Genomic DNA, 19,140 nt, shown 5'->3' on the forward strand with positions numbered 1-19,140 from the left:
ATAGCTTAACGCACCTATAGTAGTTGGAATAAGTGCTTTGTGCAAGCGCATGTGTAGTTGGTTACTGTGCCTGTAATTACTTGTCTCTTGTAACAAACCTTTTCTTTTTTTTTTTTTCTTTTTCAAGCTTGTAAAATTTAGCTTTCGCAAAGTGTAGGTACTTGTGGATAGCTTGCAGATTGTAAGCCTGTAACCCCTCCTTGTAACTTGCAGGAACAAGCCTGTCGTTGGCTTGCACTAAGAATAAATAGCCATTTGAATTTTATTACTCCTTGTTTGTAGATAATTGCACTGCTAGTTATGACAGCCACAACCTTGCGCATTACCCCACGCCTTGTAAAACAAGAGTTATTGTGTCTTCTTGTTTTGTCAGTCTGATGGCACAATACAAAGTAAGCCAGAGACGAGAATATTCTTTTTTAACGATCATATTTCTAACGTTCACATTTCCATCCGTTGTAACATTCGAATGTCTCTATAAATAAGGCAGTTGATTATCTTCAAAGAATCAATAAGTCACCCTATATTGCTCTGACCTTTCCTTTCTTCTCTTTCCATTTGTTGGTCTTTTGGTAATATGGACACCCTTGTTCAACAAGATGGTGCGCAACCCTCTGTTGAACATGATGGTTGGCAACCCTCTGTTCAACAAAATGTTATTGAGCATGATAGCAATGGCAAAGCTCTTTCGGTTAGACCAGAGATGGCAATTTCTACCATAACTAGTGAAAGCATTGCCCGCTTAAAACCCAGACACTCTTTTTTCGGAAAATATTATCCTCCACAATGCAGAGTCTCACGAGAAGTCTTGCGATGTCCCTCAAGGCATGGAGACTTGTTTTTTCGAGACTGCATTTGAATGTGGCTTGCACTTCCCCTTATTCAAATTTGTCAAAGAAATACTCCAATTTTTCTCCATCGCTCCTTGCCAACTTACCCCCAATGCCTGGAGGACAGTTACTAGGTGCACAATTCTCAGGTACTTGTGTGGGAATCCACCTTTGACACTGAAAGATTTTTTATCTTGTTATCGCCCTAGGACACAACGGTGTGAAGACTGGATTAATTTTACACATGATGAAAAGAAAGGGGCTCTGCTCCTTGATTTTCCGCAGTATGAAAGAGACTGGCAGTTGAGATTTTTCTTTATGTCAGGCAACGGGCGGGAATTTTACCTAGACGCCAGTGAAGAAGGAAAACAGTTGAGGATGCAGCGCAAATGGGGCAAAATTGACTTCACTAGTAAGCTAACTCTGTTTGCTTTTATAACAACTCCTTATTCTTATTAGCCCGTTATTGGCTTGTTTATATTTCATTGGCAGTGTTGAAAGATAAGGACACCCTTAACGATGTTGAGAATGCCTGTGTGAATAAGGTCCTCAACCACTATAGCAGAAGTTGGAGCTAAGTGGTTAATTCTGAGACCCTTGCGCTTCTCGCATCCATAAATCATAGCATTCCACCACCATGTTGAGGTAATTTTTTCCACGATTGGCATATATGTTTTACATAACTTATTCTCTCAACACTCCTTCATCTTGTAGGCATGCCAGCGTCACTTAGCCAGGGTGTTAGCCCTTTGTCATCACCTAGTAGCAGGAGGAAATAACACGGGACAAAGGGTCATCGTTGAAGCTTCTTCATTGCAGATGGAACCTGAACCGACTATTCCTGCCTTTCCTTCTGGGGTTCCTACGCAAACACTGTTTCAAATGATGACAGGGGGAAATCCTTTTTGCAACCCCTTTCAGTCTCTTCTTGCCCAAGGAGGTCTATCCAGAAGCCAGATAAATTTTGCAAATGAACAACCGTTAGGGAGCCAAAAGACTTTTGTAGATGCACAACCGTCTGGGTGCCAAACAACTTTTGTAGATGCATAACCGACCTTTCCAATGGTATAATTTAATCCGGTAGCATCACAATCTTGCCCTACGGCCCCAATGTCCATCCTTAGAGATCCTGGTTTCGCTGCAGATAGGATGAACCAGTTTGTGTTGCCTGAAGACCTGCATACTCTAGATGTTTTCTAAATTCCAATTGTCTTGCAACATGGAATGGATGAATTGGGTTGAGTGAGTACTTTATATATGTCTTATATAACTTTATCTTTCATATTACAATCTCACTCTCTCTTGCATACTATTATAGTGCGCTTCCAAGTTTATGAATGTTGCGCACCGAGCTATTACCGCTGAAGCGATACTGGAAAGAGCAAAAGCTCACCACACCTCTGAGATTCATTCGTTTAATTCAGCAAATGCACAAAGCTTAGCTGAAACATTAAGAGAGAGAGGGCTCCGAGCTCGAGTAGAAGATACCGAGAAAAACCTAACTCAAAAATTGAAAGAAGCACAGACAAGTCTTGACTTGCGTGTGGTAGAACTTAACACCGAAATGTCCACCAAACTTACAGTTAGGGGAGGACGTGCTGTTGCAAGGTTCAAAGACTCTATGGAATAACTTCAACAGCGGCTTTAAGCATTTCCAATCCCTTGCTCGTGAAGAATATCTAGACAAGAATTTCGATATCTTTAAGGCTTTCCCGGCTACTTCCCCATAGGACACCATAGGTGCAGATGAGGAGGATGAGGACGAAGAGTAGCTTTATGTTTTAGGCTCCACCCTTTATATAGGACCAATGGTTTTGTTGCTGTATTGTCGAATACTGTCGTTTCAAACATTATATCAAATTCCCATTACACGGGGTTTAAGCTTTTATCCTATTTTAAAACCTATTTTGTACGTTGTAATGTAGAACACTTTATTAAGATTCCATATCATATGTGATATTGGCTTTAGGTTTTATTTAAGCTGGCCTTTATAGTGCAGAGCACTTATCAATATCCCTACGGGAATGTTGAGTACGGGATTCATTCACGAGTCCTTATAATACAAGACAATTGTATCGTTCCTTATAATACGGGACGTTGACTATAGGATTCATTTAGTCCGGGTCCTTATAATACAGGACACTTTTTATCATCCCTTATAATACGGGGACGTTGATTACGGGATTCATTTAGCCCGGATCCTTGTAATACAGGAAACTTTTTATCATCCCTTGTAATACAGGGACGTTGATTACGGGATTCATTCAGCTCGGGTCCTTGTGATACATGACACTTTTTATTATCCCTTGTAATACAGGGACTTTTTATCATCCCTTGTAATATGGGGACGTTAAAAATAAAAATGAAGATCTTTGATGTAACTAAAATGAATTTTATTAAAAACTATCATCTGCCTTACGGCTTATTGAAAATAAAAGTCTTAAGTCGAGAATATCGATACGAAACTAACAATAAACATCACTAGAATTAAAAACTGACATTAATATTGAATCATATCTTTACTGATGGTACTTCCTCAGATGCTCTGCATTCCAAGGGTGGTCAAGTTGCCTTCCTCCCAATGTCTCTAGCCAATAAGTGCTTGTCTTCTTGTACGAACAACCCTATAAGGGCCTTCCCAATTAGGGGCAAGTTTACCTTCGTTAGGTTCCTTAGTTGCCTGAGTTACCTTACGTAGGACAAGGTCTCCGGGTTGGAACCTTCTTTCTTTTACACGGGAGTTATAATATCGAGACATCACTTGTTGATAGGCTGCAACTTTGATTTGGGCTTGTTCCCTTTTCGCTTCAATTAAGTCTAAGCTGACAGCCAGTTCTCTTTCATTCTGGAGTGGGTCATAGTGTTTGGTTCTGAAACTTGTTACACCAGTTTCCACTAGAATTACAGCTTCGCTCCCAAAGGCTTGGAGAAATGGAGTTTCACCTGTTGTGGTTTTTGTTGCAGTTCTATAAGCCCACAACACCCCGGGAAGCTCCTCCGGCCACCCCCATTTTGCCTTCTTAAGTCGTTTTTTAATTAAACTGAGTATTGTTTTATTGGCCACTTCCGCTTGCCCATTCGCTTGCGGATGCCCTGGTGATAAGTAATGATTTTTTATTCCTAACTGGGAATAAAAATTTTTGAAGATAGCACAGTCGAACTGCTTCCTGTTGTCTCACACAATGACATGGGGAACTCCAAACTTGCATACTATAGACTTCCAAGTAAAGTCTTTGATGTTATTTGCCATGATGGTAACCAAGGGTTGAGCTTCTACCCACTTGGTGAAATAGTCGATTGCCACAACAGCATACTTGGTTTGCCCTTTCCCTGTAGTCAGTTGACCAATCAGGTCTATTCCCCATTGAACAAAGGGCTATGGACTTAACATCGGCACTAACTCCTCTAGCGGTTGTCTAGGGACATTGGCAAATCGTTGACATTTATCACATTTCTTTACAAATTCCAGTGCATCTCTCTACATCTACATGGTGGGCCAATAATAGCCTTAACGAACTGCTTTGTAAGCTAAAGATCTGCCCCCTGCATGATTTTCGCAAATGCCCTCGTGTATCTCTTTCATGATATAACGAGCTTCCTCCGCTGAGACACAATGTAGAAAAGGCAAAGAAAAACCCCTCTTATAGAGAACTCCATTAACAAGCGTATATCTGGGCGCTCGGATCCTTACCTTCCGAGCTTCCATCGGGTTTTGTGGCAGCTCCCCATCCTTGAGGTACTTAATTATTGAGTCTGCCCACTCTAACCCTAGTGCCAACTGGTTGACTTCTTTGTGCTTTTTAAATATACTAGGTTCTTCTAAGTACTCAAGTGGTATGGCCTTAGTACTCTCAAGCTCTACCGTTGTAGCTAGCATCTGCATTCTCGTTCTCAATTCTAGGTATGTGTTTGATTGTAAACTTTTTGAAATGACTAATTTGGCCCCTTACCTTTTGCAAGTACAATTTCATCTTGTCATCTTTGGCTTCATACTCTTCACAAACTTGCCCTGCAATCAACTGATAATCAGTAAACACCTTCAATTGTTGCATTCTGAGAGCTTCTACTAACTTTAATCCTGCTATCAAAGCCTCGTACTCTGCCTCATTATTGGTAGCTCTGAAACCAAATCGGAGTGCATATTTCAGATTCTCTCCCTCTGGTGATATAATCACTAATCCTGCCCCACAAGCTCGGGTGTTGGATGACCCGCCAACATAAAGTGACCAAGTATCGTCTGAGTGCATCTGATTTTTAGTTTTAGCTGGGGCTATGACCCCATCCTCTTTTAGAGAGGAAGAAAACTTAACCACAAAATCAGCTAGTGTTTGGCCTTTTATTGCTACCCTCGACTTGTATTGGATGTCGAACTCACCAAGTTCTATTGACCACTTCGTGAAGCGTCCTGATGTCTCTAGCTTGTAGAGGACCTGCCTTAGTGGTTGGTCTGTCAGCACCATTATGGTGTATGCCTGGAAGTATGGTCTGAGTTTCATTGCTGCCACAACTAGTGCGAACGCTAGTTTCTCTGTCGCCGGGTACCCTTCCTCTACTGCCCAAAGTACTCGGCTAGTATAATATACCGGCTTTTGAATACCGTTCTCTTCCCTGACCAATGCTGAGCTTACCGCTACGGGGGAAACTGCTAGGTAAAGGTACAAACTTTCTCCAGAAATTGCTCGAGACAATAATGGCGGTAAGCTGAGATAGTTTTTGAGCCCAATGAATGCTTGCTCGCACTTCGGGGTCCACTCGAAGGCTTTCTTTAGTATCTTAAAGAAAGGAAGGCATTTGTCAATGGCTCGAGAAATTAACCTGTTCAAAGCTATGACCTTTCCTGCTAGCCTCTGAACTTCTTTAGTTGATCTAGGTGATCTCAAATCCAGTATTGCCCAAATCTTTTCAGGGTTTGCCTCGATTCCCCTTTGGCTTACCATATACCCCAGAAATTTTCCCGAGAATACTCCAAAGGCGCACTTGCTTGGATTCAATCGCATATTATGGGCCCTAAGCACATCAAAAGACTCCTGTAAATTAGCTAAGTGGTCTTCGGCCTTTAGTCTTTTTACCAATATGTCATCCACATACACTTCCATGTTTCTCCATATTTGTTGCTTGAACATTGTGTTGACTAGTCTCTGATAGGTGGCACCCGTATTCTTCAACCCGAATGGCATTACCTTATAGCAATATAGACCTCTGTCAGTAATAAAAGAAGTTTTTTCATTATCAGGAGCATACATATATTAGGATCTAGTTGTATTAGGAGTAAGCATCCATAAAGCTAAGTAACTCATGTCCTGCTATTCCTTCAACCAACATATCGATCCTTGGTAAAGGAAAACTATCCTTTGGGTAAGCCTTAGTTAGATCTGTAAAATCAACACAAAGCCTCCACTTGCCATTTACCTTTTCGACCAGGACCACATTGACAGCCAATGGGGGTACTGTACCTCCCGGATAAAGTCAGCCTTCAGGAGTATCTCAACCTCCTCTAATATAGCAAGGTTCCTCTCTGGAGCAAACACTCGCCTTTTTTGTCTGACCGGTTTGAAAGATGGATCCACATTGAGCCGATGCTGCACAATGGAGGGGTCGATGCTAGGCATGTTGTCATGTGCCTATGCAAACACATCTTTCTTCCAGCTTTTTCTTTATCCAAGTCGATCTCTACGAGGTCCTCCACTGGTTCCGCCCTTTGATTGAGTTCCTTCTCAGTTAACCCTTCTGGTTTCTCAATGGCCAATGCTTCCTGCAACTTTTTTGTTCTTAAAGCAGCGGCATGACACTCCCTTGCTGTGGCTTGGTCACCTCTTAACTCACCAATGCCTTGCTTTATAGAAAACCGTATCAATAGGTGGTATGTTGAAGTGACGGCTCTCATTACATTCAAAGTTATTCTCCCTAGGATTATATTATACGTAGATGGACAGTCTACTACCAGAAAATCTACCATCACGGTTATTTGTTTCGGACTAGTCCCAGCTGTCAACGAAAGTGTGACTACACCTAAAGGGAAAACATTTTCTCCAGAAAAACCAACAAGGGGGGACTTCGTTGGCCTTAACCTTTCCTTGCCAATACACATCTTGTCAAATGCATCAATAAATAACAAGTCGGCAAAACTACCATTGTCGATTAGCACACGATGGATTGCGTAATTGGCCATGACCATTGTCACTACCAAAGGATCGTCATGTGGCTGCTGGATTCCCTTAGCATCTTCTTCTTAAAAGGTAATGTCCTGGCCCTCCACTCTAGGAGACTTCGGCGGGGGTTCATGAATTTTAACTTCATTCACTCTTGCCGAGCTCCGGACTCTTCTGATATGGGCTTTTCGTGCCAAGCTTAATTCTCCCCCACAAGCAAATCCTCCCATAATCACCTTTATTTCTCCCAACGGGCGGCCAGGAGGGTTGTTCTTTCTATTCTCACGGGTAGGTTGAGTTGCACCTTTTTCACGTTCTGTAACATATCTATGCAACTGCCCCCGTCGAATTAGGCTTTCTATCTTGTTCTTCAAGTCGAAGCAATCATCGGTATTATGCCCATGGTCTCTATAGAACCGGCAATACTTATCCCTAGATCTTCTCGTTGGATCTAACTTCAACTTTAGGGGCCATTTTAAGGAGTGGTCATCTTGGATCTGCAGGAGGATTTGGCTGATCGGGGTGTTCAAGGGAGTGAAGTTAGTGTAGCTTTCTTGCCCCTGGGTACTCTAGGGGGCCTATCATTGGTAGGCTTTTTAAACTTGGTGTCTCTCTCGTCTTTGGAGCTAGCGGCTGACCTTTTCTTATCTCCTTTCTTATCGTGGACTCTTTTGCCTTTTCTTGAATTCATGGCATCTTCAGTATTCATATATTTCTGGGCCTTTATTAATAACTCTACCATGCTGTTTGGTGGGTCTTTTGACAAGGAAAATAAGAACTTGGAGGATTGTAACCCTCCCATAAAGGCTGTAAGGGTAACCTTATCATCCACATCGTCAACCTGCAACATCTCCGTATTAAAACGCCCAATATAATCATGTAATGACTCCCCTTTGTCTTGCTTAACATTCAACAGATAAGTAGCTGGATTTCGATGTCTCATCCCTGTAATAAAATGCCTTATGAACTGCTTAATGAGTTCATCAAAGTCGTTGATAGATCCTGGCTTCAATTTATTAAACCAAACCCAGGCTGACCCTTTGAGTGTTGTGGGGAAAGCCCTGCACATGATCTCATCCATAATAGCCTGCAAGTTCATGAAGGACTTGAAAGTTTCTAAGTGGTCGAGGGGGTCACGCGTTCCATCAAAACTATCAAGTTGAGGCATCTTGAATTTTGTTGGCAATGGGAGAGCCATGATATGAGGATTAAAAGGTAAATTCGTCTTTTGAATAAGGTCATCAACTGTGGCGGAACCCTTTCATTTTAGGGCTTGGGCCATTCCTTCCACTTTCAATTTAAGATCCTGCATCTGCTGATCGACGTAAATTGCTTCAGTGCGTTCTCCAGCATCAGACATATCTCTGGAACGAGGCGTGGAAGTGCGCAGGTCTCTCTGTCGACATCCCGCTTAACTATAGTCTACTCCATCGTTGTCATCGTTACCTTCAGAGGGTACTGCAGGGATGGCTAAGTGTTGCATGATTGCCGTGTTTTGCTGGACCAATTGATTCATACCTTGAGTAAGGTTCTGAACTTATTGTTCCAACGCGATAATCTTCCCAATGCTTAGAACACGCCTGGAGGCAATCCCTTGACGGGATACATGCTCGAACTGATCTTCACTGGCGCGAGACTGACTAGCGTGAGGTCTGTCATTCCTGTGATGAGGTTGATTGTCATCATAATGTGATTGATGACCATCGTTGTAACGCGACTGGCTCTCATCGTCATGTGGTTGACGACTACCGTCATCACCATGTTGTGATGGATTTGCGCCTTGACGCTGTTGATGGGGATGGTGGCTGCTATCACCATGCTATGATTGATTGGCGCCTTGACGCTGTTGATGGTAGCTGCTATCACCACGCTGTGATCGACTTCTGCCGTCATGTTGTTGATGATGGCTTCCACCGTTAAGGCGCGAGGGGCGCTGGCTTCCTTCTCCGAGTTAAACTCCGGATTGCAACTGAACCATTGTTTTTCAAGAAACTAATATTCGCATTCCCACAGGCAGCGCCAACTGATGATGTAAGATTCTGTCACGACCCAGAACGACGTCGTAACCTGCGGAGAAGAGAAAAAGTTATCGGAAAGGCACTGGTGCAGTACCGGCCTAAGAATCTCCGATGGTCAAGTTAGTACCGGACCAGAAAAATGAATGGACTTTGTTAGGAATCTTTGGCGTACCTTTTGAATTGGCTGATTACCCTTTTTTATAGGGTAGGTTGTAATATTCAACAAGGGAATTAATTTCTCCTTTCTTGTTCAATACGGATTAGAGAATTACTCTTTATCCATATCACTTTATTAATTGTAGCTTATCCAACTCCCTGACTCTTGTGTCTATTAGAGTCCGTGTTAAATTGTAGAGTCCGTATCATCAATCATCATTATTCTTGCAAGTGTCAAGCTAACTATTAAAACAACTATTACGTAATAGTAACCTACAGCAATGATAGCTGTGTTAATTAATTAAATAATTTAGGATTACATTTAATAGAAGCAATTGTTGTAGTCACATTGTGGTCGCATGGATAACCAATAATATTTTTGTAAGGAATGGGTATTGCAAAGTCAACAGTTTGATAACCAAGTGTTTTTTAAATACAGTAAATAATTTTAAGAAATAAAAAAATAATACTAGATATTGTGAAATGTTTTTCTGGAACACTTTATGAGTTTACCCTGTCCAAGGTTTTCACTGCAAGCTCTTAATGGGCGGATAGATTTATATTGAGGAAAGTTGGATAAATTATACTGCGATTTAATTAAGTGTGAGGATTAAAAATATATATATATATAATTTAGTAGATTTGGTCTTCCACAATCTTACTACTAGAAATTAAAAAAATGTAGTTCATTTCCGGATCGACTGATCAGGTGGTTGGGTACTCAATAGATTCTTTTTCTTGCAGGTAGGTTCCACCAAGACAACAGAAAGAAATGGATAAAGCGACTCTATTCGAACAACACGTTTTTATTACCCTTTCCCGTCTGCTGAAGTGCTGAGCAAGGGGATGGGCTCAAGATAACACAAGAGGGGGTAAGCTTTCCTCCTTCCTCTCCTTAGTGCAATCACATGCTACAGCTAAATCTCGAAAATCAGATTTCAAGAACTTACTTACTAAAATTTGAAAATCAAACTTCAAAAACTTACTTCCTAAATCTCTACTAACACTGAGATGTCCTTGGAGACAATAGTGCCTTGTACCATGATTGAGTTACTTAACTTGCTTTTAATTATCAAAAAAATTAAATTATTAATTTGTTTTAGATCACACGGACCATTAATTTTTTGATCAATTATAAAGTTTGAAGAATTGGTGCCAATTCATGTGCCAGTTTGGGCTTGGCGCAGTTCCAAGCCATTAGGCCTTTGTGGACACTCAGCCGGCCTAGGGTTTTAAGATGTAAATGCAAAAAGACCCTTAATTAGTTCCTTCAAAACCTAGCAGTTAGCTTTCTGGTTATAAAAAAATTATAAACACTTTTAGCAGTTTAATCATTAATGTAACTTGCATAATGTTTGACACGTCTTAAATCTTCATGAAAGACCTATACACGCACATATACATACATGGAATAGTGGCCTGAAATTACCAAGAACCAGACATGCCTATAAACGCGGATTCTTTTTCAACTACTACTTTTTATAAATAATAATAACAATAATAATAATAATTGTCACGCTCCAAAAATTCTAACACAAAAGCCCTTGTCTTATATTAAAATCTTGTACGTGACTCACATCATACATACATCAAAATTCATGATTAAATCAATAAGAAAACATTTTATTTAAAAAGCCATCAATCTAAAGGAAATCTATTACATCTCCAACTAATTAAAATTCCACCAACTAAGTGAAACTTATTACAAAGTGTTTGCTAAGAAACAATAATAAAATCAATAAGTGGAAATCCGAAAAATCTCCATCTCCCTTTGAGCCTCCTTTGCAAGATAAATCCATGTGCACCTGAAAGTAATAAAGGGGTGAGCTCACAAGCTCAGTAAGAAATTGCTAAACACTATCATCGTTCAGCAAGTTAACCCATACCTTGTATTCCCATACTTAAATGCAACCCATAAAATATACATTAATCACGTTCACCAAATCACCTACTAGGTACTAATATTGCCGAAGTACATAAATATTAATATCTAATAGTCACTATAACTACTATCACATTTGGTACAACTATATTACTATAATTTCATTCCCATCCAATAATTATTTCCTCATAAATATTATATCTCAATACCACTGTGTCACAAGATAATCAGAATCTCGAATTCACACTATAAATCTATTAATCATCTCAATATTTAATTTACTAAATTTAACCTACCTCACATGAGCCCCGCTCCCCTCAACTAGTTGGCTGTTTTATTGTCATCATCTCACATGAGCCCCTGGCTCCTCTCCAATAAGTGGTGTGAACCACATAGTCCCTGACTACCGAAAATACACGTGTGGCTGGATTGTACGTCTACTCCCCAGATGATTCCTGATCACGTCCACACAATAAGGGCTCATTAGACCCATGGCCATAACACAAAGTAGTGCACTCGGATAAGGCTGGTCCCTAACCATGCCTAACTGTAATATGTATTAATCAATCATTAAATACTCTTTATTAAATGACTTTAACATTTAATAGTATTAATCAAGACCACTCATCCCTATTAACGAGAGTACGGTAATATGTAACTTCTTTTTTACTCTCTAAGTCCACAACTAGTCCATGACAAAATCTAAACTCTGATATCTATATAATAACATATAATTGTAAAAAAAATATACCTAAAAGGATTAATCAAGTAGGATTAATTCTTGGCCTAATTACTACAGTACGTGTAAGCACTCGAGTAAGTAACACTGATCTCGTTGATCTAAGAATTAAAATTCATCCAAACTACAACTCCTTAGCCTTAGCCTTGGTCCCATACTTAATCATGAGAAAATACAACACTCAACCATGGAAATCCAAAATTATACCAAACACCTAACTATCTATCTCAATTGATCCAAAGCCAAAGACCATCAATCCCACGTTACAACTCCAGACTAAAAACAAATATCTAACTACATACACTTAAAAGCTTTACTGTGAATATTTCCTTGGTAGTAAAAAGATATACACATAATATCTACCGCATAACATATATATGCACTTCTAATACAATCGTCATATATATATATATATATATATATATATATATATATATATATATATAATTCACATATTCCAGTTTCAAAGAATAAATAATATATATATATATATATATATATATATATTCCCATAAAAATACATACACGTACATAAATTATATCTAAAGTTCAGATAATTGATTGAATTCCAAAATATAAAAGTATACAGAGTTCTATAATTATACCATCATGATTTTATTTGGCTTTGTATAATTTAGAATTTGAAGGAAAAAACAGTTTTTGTAACTACCCAGACCCGTAGGTGTAAACCGCTAACCGGGTCCTTATCCGAACCTGAAGTTACCTAAGTCAATACCGTCAAGCCTAGTGTTACTCATCATTATTACATCTTAATCATGTTCCATGAAGACTCTAAGCAACCTCCCAATACTCAGGATTATTTATACCAAAAGAGGGAACAAGATGCACAAGTTAGTAGCAAACCGGTCGACCGAAATGGAGCTTCAGTCGACCGAAATGACTCCTAAACCGGTCGGCCAGTTGTGAGCAAAATTTTTGGTGAGGCCATAGGAAAAATCAATTTCAGTCGACCGAAATGGTCCTACAAGCTGTGAAAATTGAAATGAACTGCTATGAATGTGAAGTGAACAAAAGGGCTACCATGAACCTTATATAGAATGAATCATGTCCAAACGCATAAGAAATCATAGAAATACGGATTTACAATACCCATTGAAGTCACAAGAACTCAGCAGGAATAAACAGAGTACATTGAGTGATTATATTATTGATGGACAATGGGATGAAGAGCAGTTGAGTAACACCTCACAAAAACTGAGACAAGTATTTCACAATCAAAGGATTTTCGGAGGAGAAGATCAACTTACATGGCAGTCCAATTTTTGTTTTAAAGCAGCTTGGGAGGTATATAGAAGTTCTAGACCTGAAGTTTGTTGGTATGATTTATGTTGGAGTGGGGGGAGGCCGAGGTGGTCTACACACTCAGTTTTGGTTTTGCAGGATGCTATTGTGACTCATTCTTTTTTGCATAAGAAAGGTGTTTCTATTGTCTCTAGATGTTATCTGTGCCTTAGAAGTTTGGAAACTATGGATCATTTGTTTTGCAGCTGTGATTTTACTTGGAATATATGGAATAATATTTCTGGGATTATGGGATGGAATTTACAAAAGATGCATGAAGTTTAAGATATGGAGATAGTGTTTAATCAAAGATTTCAAGGGAAGAGGAACAAAGTAGCTTGAATTTTGTTTACTGTTGTGTTCTACTTTATTTGGAGAGAAAGAAATGAGAGAATGCACAATGATAAATGTAGAGATGCAATGGAAATTGCTAAGTGCATTATTTGGGAGGTTCTTGATGTCATGGGGTTATGCCTTCAAGATATCTTGTAATTTTTTACTTTCCTTAGCATTGTCTTCTTTTTTCCCTTGTTAGGGAATTTTTTGTACAGTGAGGGTATGCTTTCACTCTATCTCCATGTACTATATTGTTTATATTTATAAAATCCTTCATTTAGGGAAAAAATGCCTATTTAAGTCCGTTAACAACATGATCATGCATGATTCCTCATAGCCTATTACAAAAGAACAAAAAAATTATAAAATTTTCAACCTAAGGGATTTAATTGTTTTTTTTTTACAACATCTACCCTTCCAACATTACATAAATTACACTTAGTCTATACAAAAGAATATGATTCATATTTCTATACAAAAGACAGCAAAATGAGAGTTCTAATCTTTTCTAAAATTGCGGTGGATTGTCGTCCGCCACTTCTTTTCCCGAACTTGAAAAGTATTAGAATAATGGGGTGAACATAAAGCTCAGTACGAAGTGCCTAAAACGCACTCCTTAACGATCCCGTGAATCCAAACAAAGAACGGCACATACAAAAAGGATCATACTCATTTTAGGAAAAATAAATATACCATCACACATCTTTACCTACAATTCGTACACAATGAGTGTAATTCTATGCAAATCTAAGAGATGAAATGTCACTCCCCATTCCCAAACCTTTTCCTAAAATAGATTCCCTTCCTTTCCAAAACACCTTCCTTTCTTTTCAAAAACAACTTTCTTTCCTTTTCTCACCCCATGCTATGTATGAATATATATATACAATTTGATGTCATGAAATTCCATGCTTTTGAACCTTAATAACATAACAAGCTTAGAAAAGAACTCAACATTTCAAGAGAAGGAAATATTGTCACTTAATAAACATAACATTTTACTCAAGAAGGTTATGGTACAACACACATTGAACATCAACCTTCACAACAATACACATATATAATCATAACATTCAACACATTTCACTACATAATACGTAGAGATCATACTTAGCAATTATAACATAAGCATGTTAAATCACAATTAAGAGATTAATTCACAAAAAATCCAAAGACTTGCGGTTTAGAAACTCCTACTTAAAAGAAGGCCAAGCCAAACAAGCCCTAACGCCTCCAAATTTTCAAAATCCCTAACCCCTTGCAATATTGGTCTCAAATGAAAGTTCTCCTCAAGCTCCTCACTTCTTCACCTATGGCTTCATGAAAATCTCACCTTAATCTCTCCAAAATCAAGCTTGAAGTGTGGAAGACATTAAGTGTATATAGATAGATATAAAATGAGAAAGTGAAAGGTTAGAGAGTGGGAGCATTCTGCCGAAAATGAAGGAAGAAGGAAAGAAAATTGGGTTGGTCAACAATTGACCATGTGGTCAATAGCATGCCACTTGTCAAAATGTGTGTGGTTGTCACTTTTTGGTTAGTTACTCTTTTGCCTATCAACATCCATTACAATACCAACAAGGTCCCTAAAATATCTCCTCTAATGTAAAGATACACTTATATGTATATGCATGTGAAATGACTACAATGCCCCCTCACTTAAAACGAGAAAGCCATGAGAAGTTCCCGAACCCAAAAATTGTCTTTACTTTCGAAAATTCTAAAAATAGTCCCGTCACCTCCAAATGACTTAAAATAATTAAAAATTACATTTTTAAAATTCTCAGCTCAAGAAAATGACCAAAATGACCCTAGGGCCCACATGACACGCAAAATGAGGCAAGGATTAAAATAATTCAAAAAAATCAAATAAATTCCAGAAAATAGAAAAATTTTGGTAACATTATAGTTTTGATCACACTTTAAAAGGGTCAGAGTATTTGCGGAGTGTTCATGATCTACCATTAATCTTTTACAGGGATCAAGGAGTAAGCCTAAAGTCAAAGAGTGTTTGGACGAAGAAGTCGCAAAGTCGAAGATGTTCAACAATTGGTTCTTAGTAGAGTGAAGTGGGTGTGAGCTTGAGGCATAGCCCATTGTACTTTACTTCAACAATAATGGACCATTTCGCTCAAGGCTGCGAAAGTCCTCAAGGTTTTTCAATTGATTTCCACCAATCGGAGTTTCTTTGCTAAAAACCCGGTGTCATCTCTCAAACTCTACTTTACTATTTATATTTTTGTGATTGTATATATTTAATTGATCATTATTGTGGGTAAATTAATCAATCACAAAATTGGGCAAGTTGACCTATTCACCCCCTCTAGGTTATTAGAGTAATAATTCACAACTTAATAAACTAATAGTTTCCGCATCACGCTACTCACAAATAATCTATATGTTTATATAGTGGCACCCTCTATAAACCAGTGTATTCATCTTTCCAAAATAAAATATAAGAAAATTATATTCTAAACAAGTATATGAATGTGTGTGTGTGTGTGTGTGTGTGTGTGTGTGTATCAAGTGTAGAAGTTGAAACTTTACTGTGATACTGTGATGACCCAGTGGGCGGGTGCGAGACACTGGCAAGCTAACACACTGGCGAGTTGCGGGTGCACAATCCCACATCGCCTGGGTAAGGGAAATGTGAAGTGCTTATATGTAGGTGTGTCACTCCAATTGGTATGAGGCCTTTTGTGATAAAACCCAATAGCAAAACCGTGCAGGCTCAGGCCCAAAACGGACAATATCATACCATGTGGTGGAATGGGTCATTACAAATGGAATCAAAGCCTGACCCAGCCAAAAGTGTGCCGATAGGGACATCGGGCCTATAAGGGGGATGGATTGTGATAACCCTGTGAGCGGGTGCGAGACACTGGTAGGCTACCACACTGGCGAGCTGTGGGTGCACAATCCCACATCGCCTAGGTAAGGAAAAAGTGAAGTGCTTATATGTAGGTGTGTCACTCCAATTAGTACGAGGCCTTTTGGGATAAAACCCAAGAGCAAAACCGTGTGAGCTCAGGCCCAAAACGAATAATATCATACCATGTGGTGGAGTGGATCGTTATAGATACCCCTCGATTCTAGAGCCACGGCTGATCAAGTTCGAGCACAAATCCGAGGGATATCAAACAATTAAAGTATTTAATTAACAACAGAATAAATAAATAAGTGTAAAGAAACTAAATAATAAATTCTTTAATTAATAAATAAATAATCCTCCAAATATATAATATCCAAAACCTCCGATATCATTATAACTTGGAAATCCATCTAGTGGACCCTTAATAATATCCCAACTGAAATAATTGAAATAAAATATAATCCAAAACTAAAACATGAAGAAAAATCCTACGTACAATTGAAAGAATGATGTGGACTGTCTCTGCTCAGCATGAACAACCTCTATGTCAGAAACTGACGAACATCTAAACATTAATAGTGGGTCAGGCCCACGAACAAGTTTTTTCTATGACAACCCAAACAGAGACCAAAGAAACTACACATTTATAGTTAACCCATTCAATAACTACATAGTCCATAAATATATCTATATACACACAATAGGACGCTAACTGGACTATAGGTCTGCCTTAACCTGAATAGAAGGCAATATGCAAATCGCACATAAAGTGAGCATGAGTACCTAGACCCACTAGGGCACACAGATATCTACTATATCCAGTTATCCATCCTAGGCAATATACGTACCCTAATCATGATCCTGAGACTCAAACTCATATCATGGTACATATCTATACATATATAACATCCATCCTATCCAATATAAAGTAAACCACGATGTGTCATCCAACTTGTTCAGTTGACCTGACACAAATATAAGTAGTACTTAACATTATAGTTAATCCATTTCCTTATACACTCTGGTGACTGAGTACCTTTCAGGTATTTTTGAAGCTGAGGTAAAGCAAGGGAAATTGGTAGTGTCTACAGCCGCTGCCAAAGCTAGCATCCCCCTAACCCACCAATTTTTTGCTGATAAGCTCTTAGTGGTGGTGTATTTGGGAACTGCTTTCACTCTCAGAAAGATAATGAATCACTTTGAAGCAGTTTTTGGACTTTTTGTGAGTAAAGATAAATCAGAAATCTTCTTAACCAGGTCTGTGAAGAGGAAAGCGTCAATTCTAAGAATTTTGAGTTGCGAGTTGTGTAATATCTCTAATTTTAAAAAGATAGTCTCGGTATTTTATTAATTGTTTTAATTATGTTTTTAATTCTTTATTTGATTTCTTGGCTTTTTGTTTAATTGATTGTATAAATTAATTGATTATGTATTTATTTGAAATACTTGTTTAGTTGAATTATGTGTATTTGTGTACTTAAATGTTAAGTGTTTTCTTGTAATTAATAGTTATGAATTAAATGTTTTAAATGGTTGTTTTATTTGCTTTTATTTAATTGTATTTTATTTTATTTTATTCAAATGGTTATGGACAGCAGTCATGGGCTAACTAATTGGGTTCTATGGATTACTTGGATAAGGAGTTTAATGGGTACGAATAATTACCCATTGATAGTGTATATGCATATATATATATATATATATAGGGAAAGTCCTTTGGAGATAATCTAATGTATTTATTTTATTTAGATAAAAATAATATACATAGATTATATGTAACATATATTTTTAGTTACTTTTTTAGTATTTTTATATTATTATTTTCTTTATTAATTTGATGTGGATTAGGAAAAAGGAATAGGGTTAGTATTCAGCCTATAAATATATAGCTATACTGTTGAAAAGAGGACTAGAAAATATATCACGTATTATATTTTAGAGAGAGAGAGAGAGAAAGAAGGATGAAGAAGAAAGAGGAGGAAGAAGAAGAAGAAGAAAAAGGAGGAGGAAGAAGAAGGAGGTTAGGATTTTTATCAAATCCCTAAAGGCAAGTTCTTGTTCTACACTTCTCCTTTGATCTATGAAATATATATCTCTAGTATAATCTTAGGGTTATGTAAAGAAACATTAAAATTGGAATTTATAATTTAATTGATTTAGAACATAGGTTGTATAAATTATATTTTCATGGTTGTTCTTACTGTGTGAATAAATAAATTCAGAGATTTGATTTGATTATTTTATGAATTGTTACATGTTTTGCATGATGTATTTTCATATCTGTTTATTGATGGAACCTAGAAACATGCCTTAGAATCCTCAAAACAATAAATATTTGGGTTCACAGAAGAATTATGGGTTAAATCGCGTAAACAGTGCTTGATTTGTTGATACAGTGCTCGAGCCTTGGGGGCAAAACTCAAACCATTAGGTGAAAAGCTCGAGCCTGAAAAGGAAAGCTTGACCCTAAAAGGAAAAGCTCGAGCAATTTGGTGAAAAGCTCGAGCCTGAAGCAAGATGCTCGAGCCTGAAACAGAATACTCGAGCAAGTAGGACAAAAACTCGAGCCTTGCCTAGAGAAGTTTCGGAAACAGCATTGTTTTACTTTTTATTGAATTTGAGGAGTCCTAAACATCAAATAAGGGCTATGAATGAGTTTAAATAAATCTTAAACAAATTTAAATATATCAATGCATGCTATTTAATTCTTTGAGGAATGAATGGATTTAGTCTTTAGTTTGTTCTAACAATTAAGATTAAATGTATAGCATGAATAGTATATGGAGAATGCTTACGTGATTGTATAATAAAATATCAGTCTGTTTAAGATTTAATATGTGTAGGATATGTGATATA

General features: G+C 38.0%; 2 protein-coding genes across 2 annotated transcripts; both read right to left on the reverse strand.

The window, feature by feature from the left end:
- Positions 1–6,092: 6,092 nt before the first annotated feature.
- LOC132304989 (uncharacterized) lies at positions 6,093–7,005 on the reverse strand. Its single transcript, XM_059802680.1, has 2 exons — positions 6,363–7,005; positions 6,093–6,277 (listed from the first exon to the last, which is right to left on the reverse strand). The coding sequence occupies exons 1-2, from the start codon at positions 7,003–7,005 to the stop codon at positions 6,093–6,095; spliced, it is 828 nt and encodes a 275-aa protein (XP_059658663.1).
- Positions 7,006–7,059: 54 nt separating this feature from the next.
- LOC132304990 (uncharacterized) lies at positions 7,060–8,177 on the reverse strand. Its single transcript, XM_059802681.1, has 2 exons — positions 7,618–8,177; positions 7,060–7,492 (listed from the first exon to the last, which is right to left on the reverse strand). The coding sequence occupies exons 1-2, from the start codon at positions 8,175–8,177 to the stop codon at positions 7,060–7,062; spliced, it is 993 nt and encodes a 330-aa protein (XP_059658664.1).
- Between the last annotated feature and the right edge of the window lie 10,963 nt (positions 8,178–19,140).

Source organism: Cornus florida, unplaced genomic scaffold (assembly GCF_030987335.1).
Source record: "Cornus florida cultivar Cherokee Brave unplaced genomic scaffold, ASM3098733v1 CherokeeBrave_3.0.0_Hap2_Chr04, whole genome shotgun sequence".
Lineage (NCBI taxonomy): Eukaryota > Viridiplantae > Streptophyta > Magnoliopsida > Cornales > Cornaceae > Cornus > Cornus florida.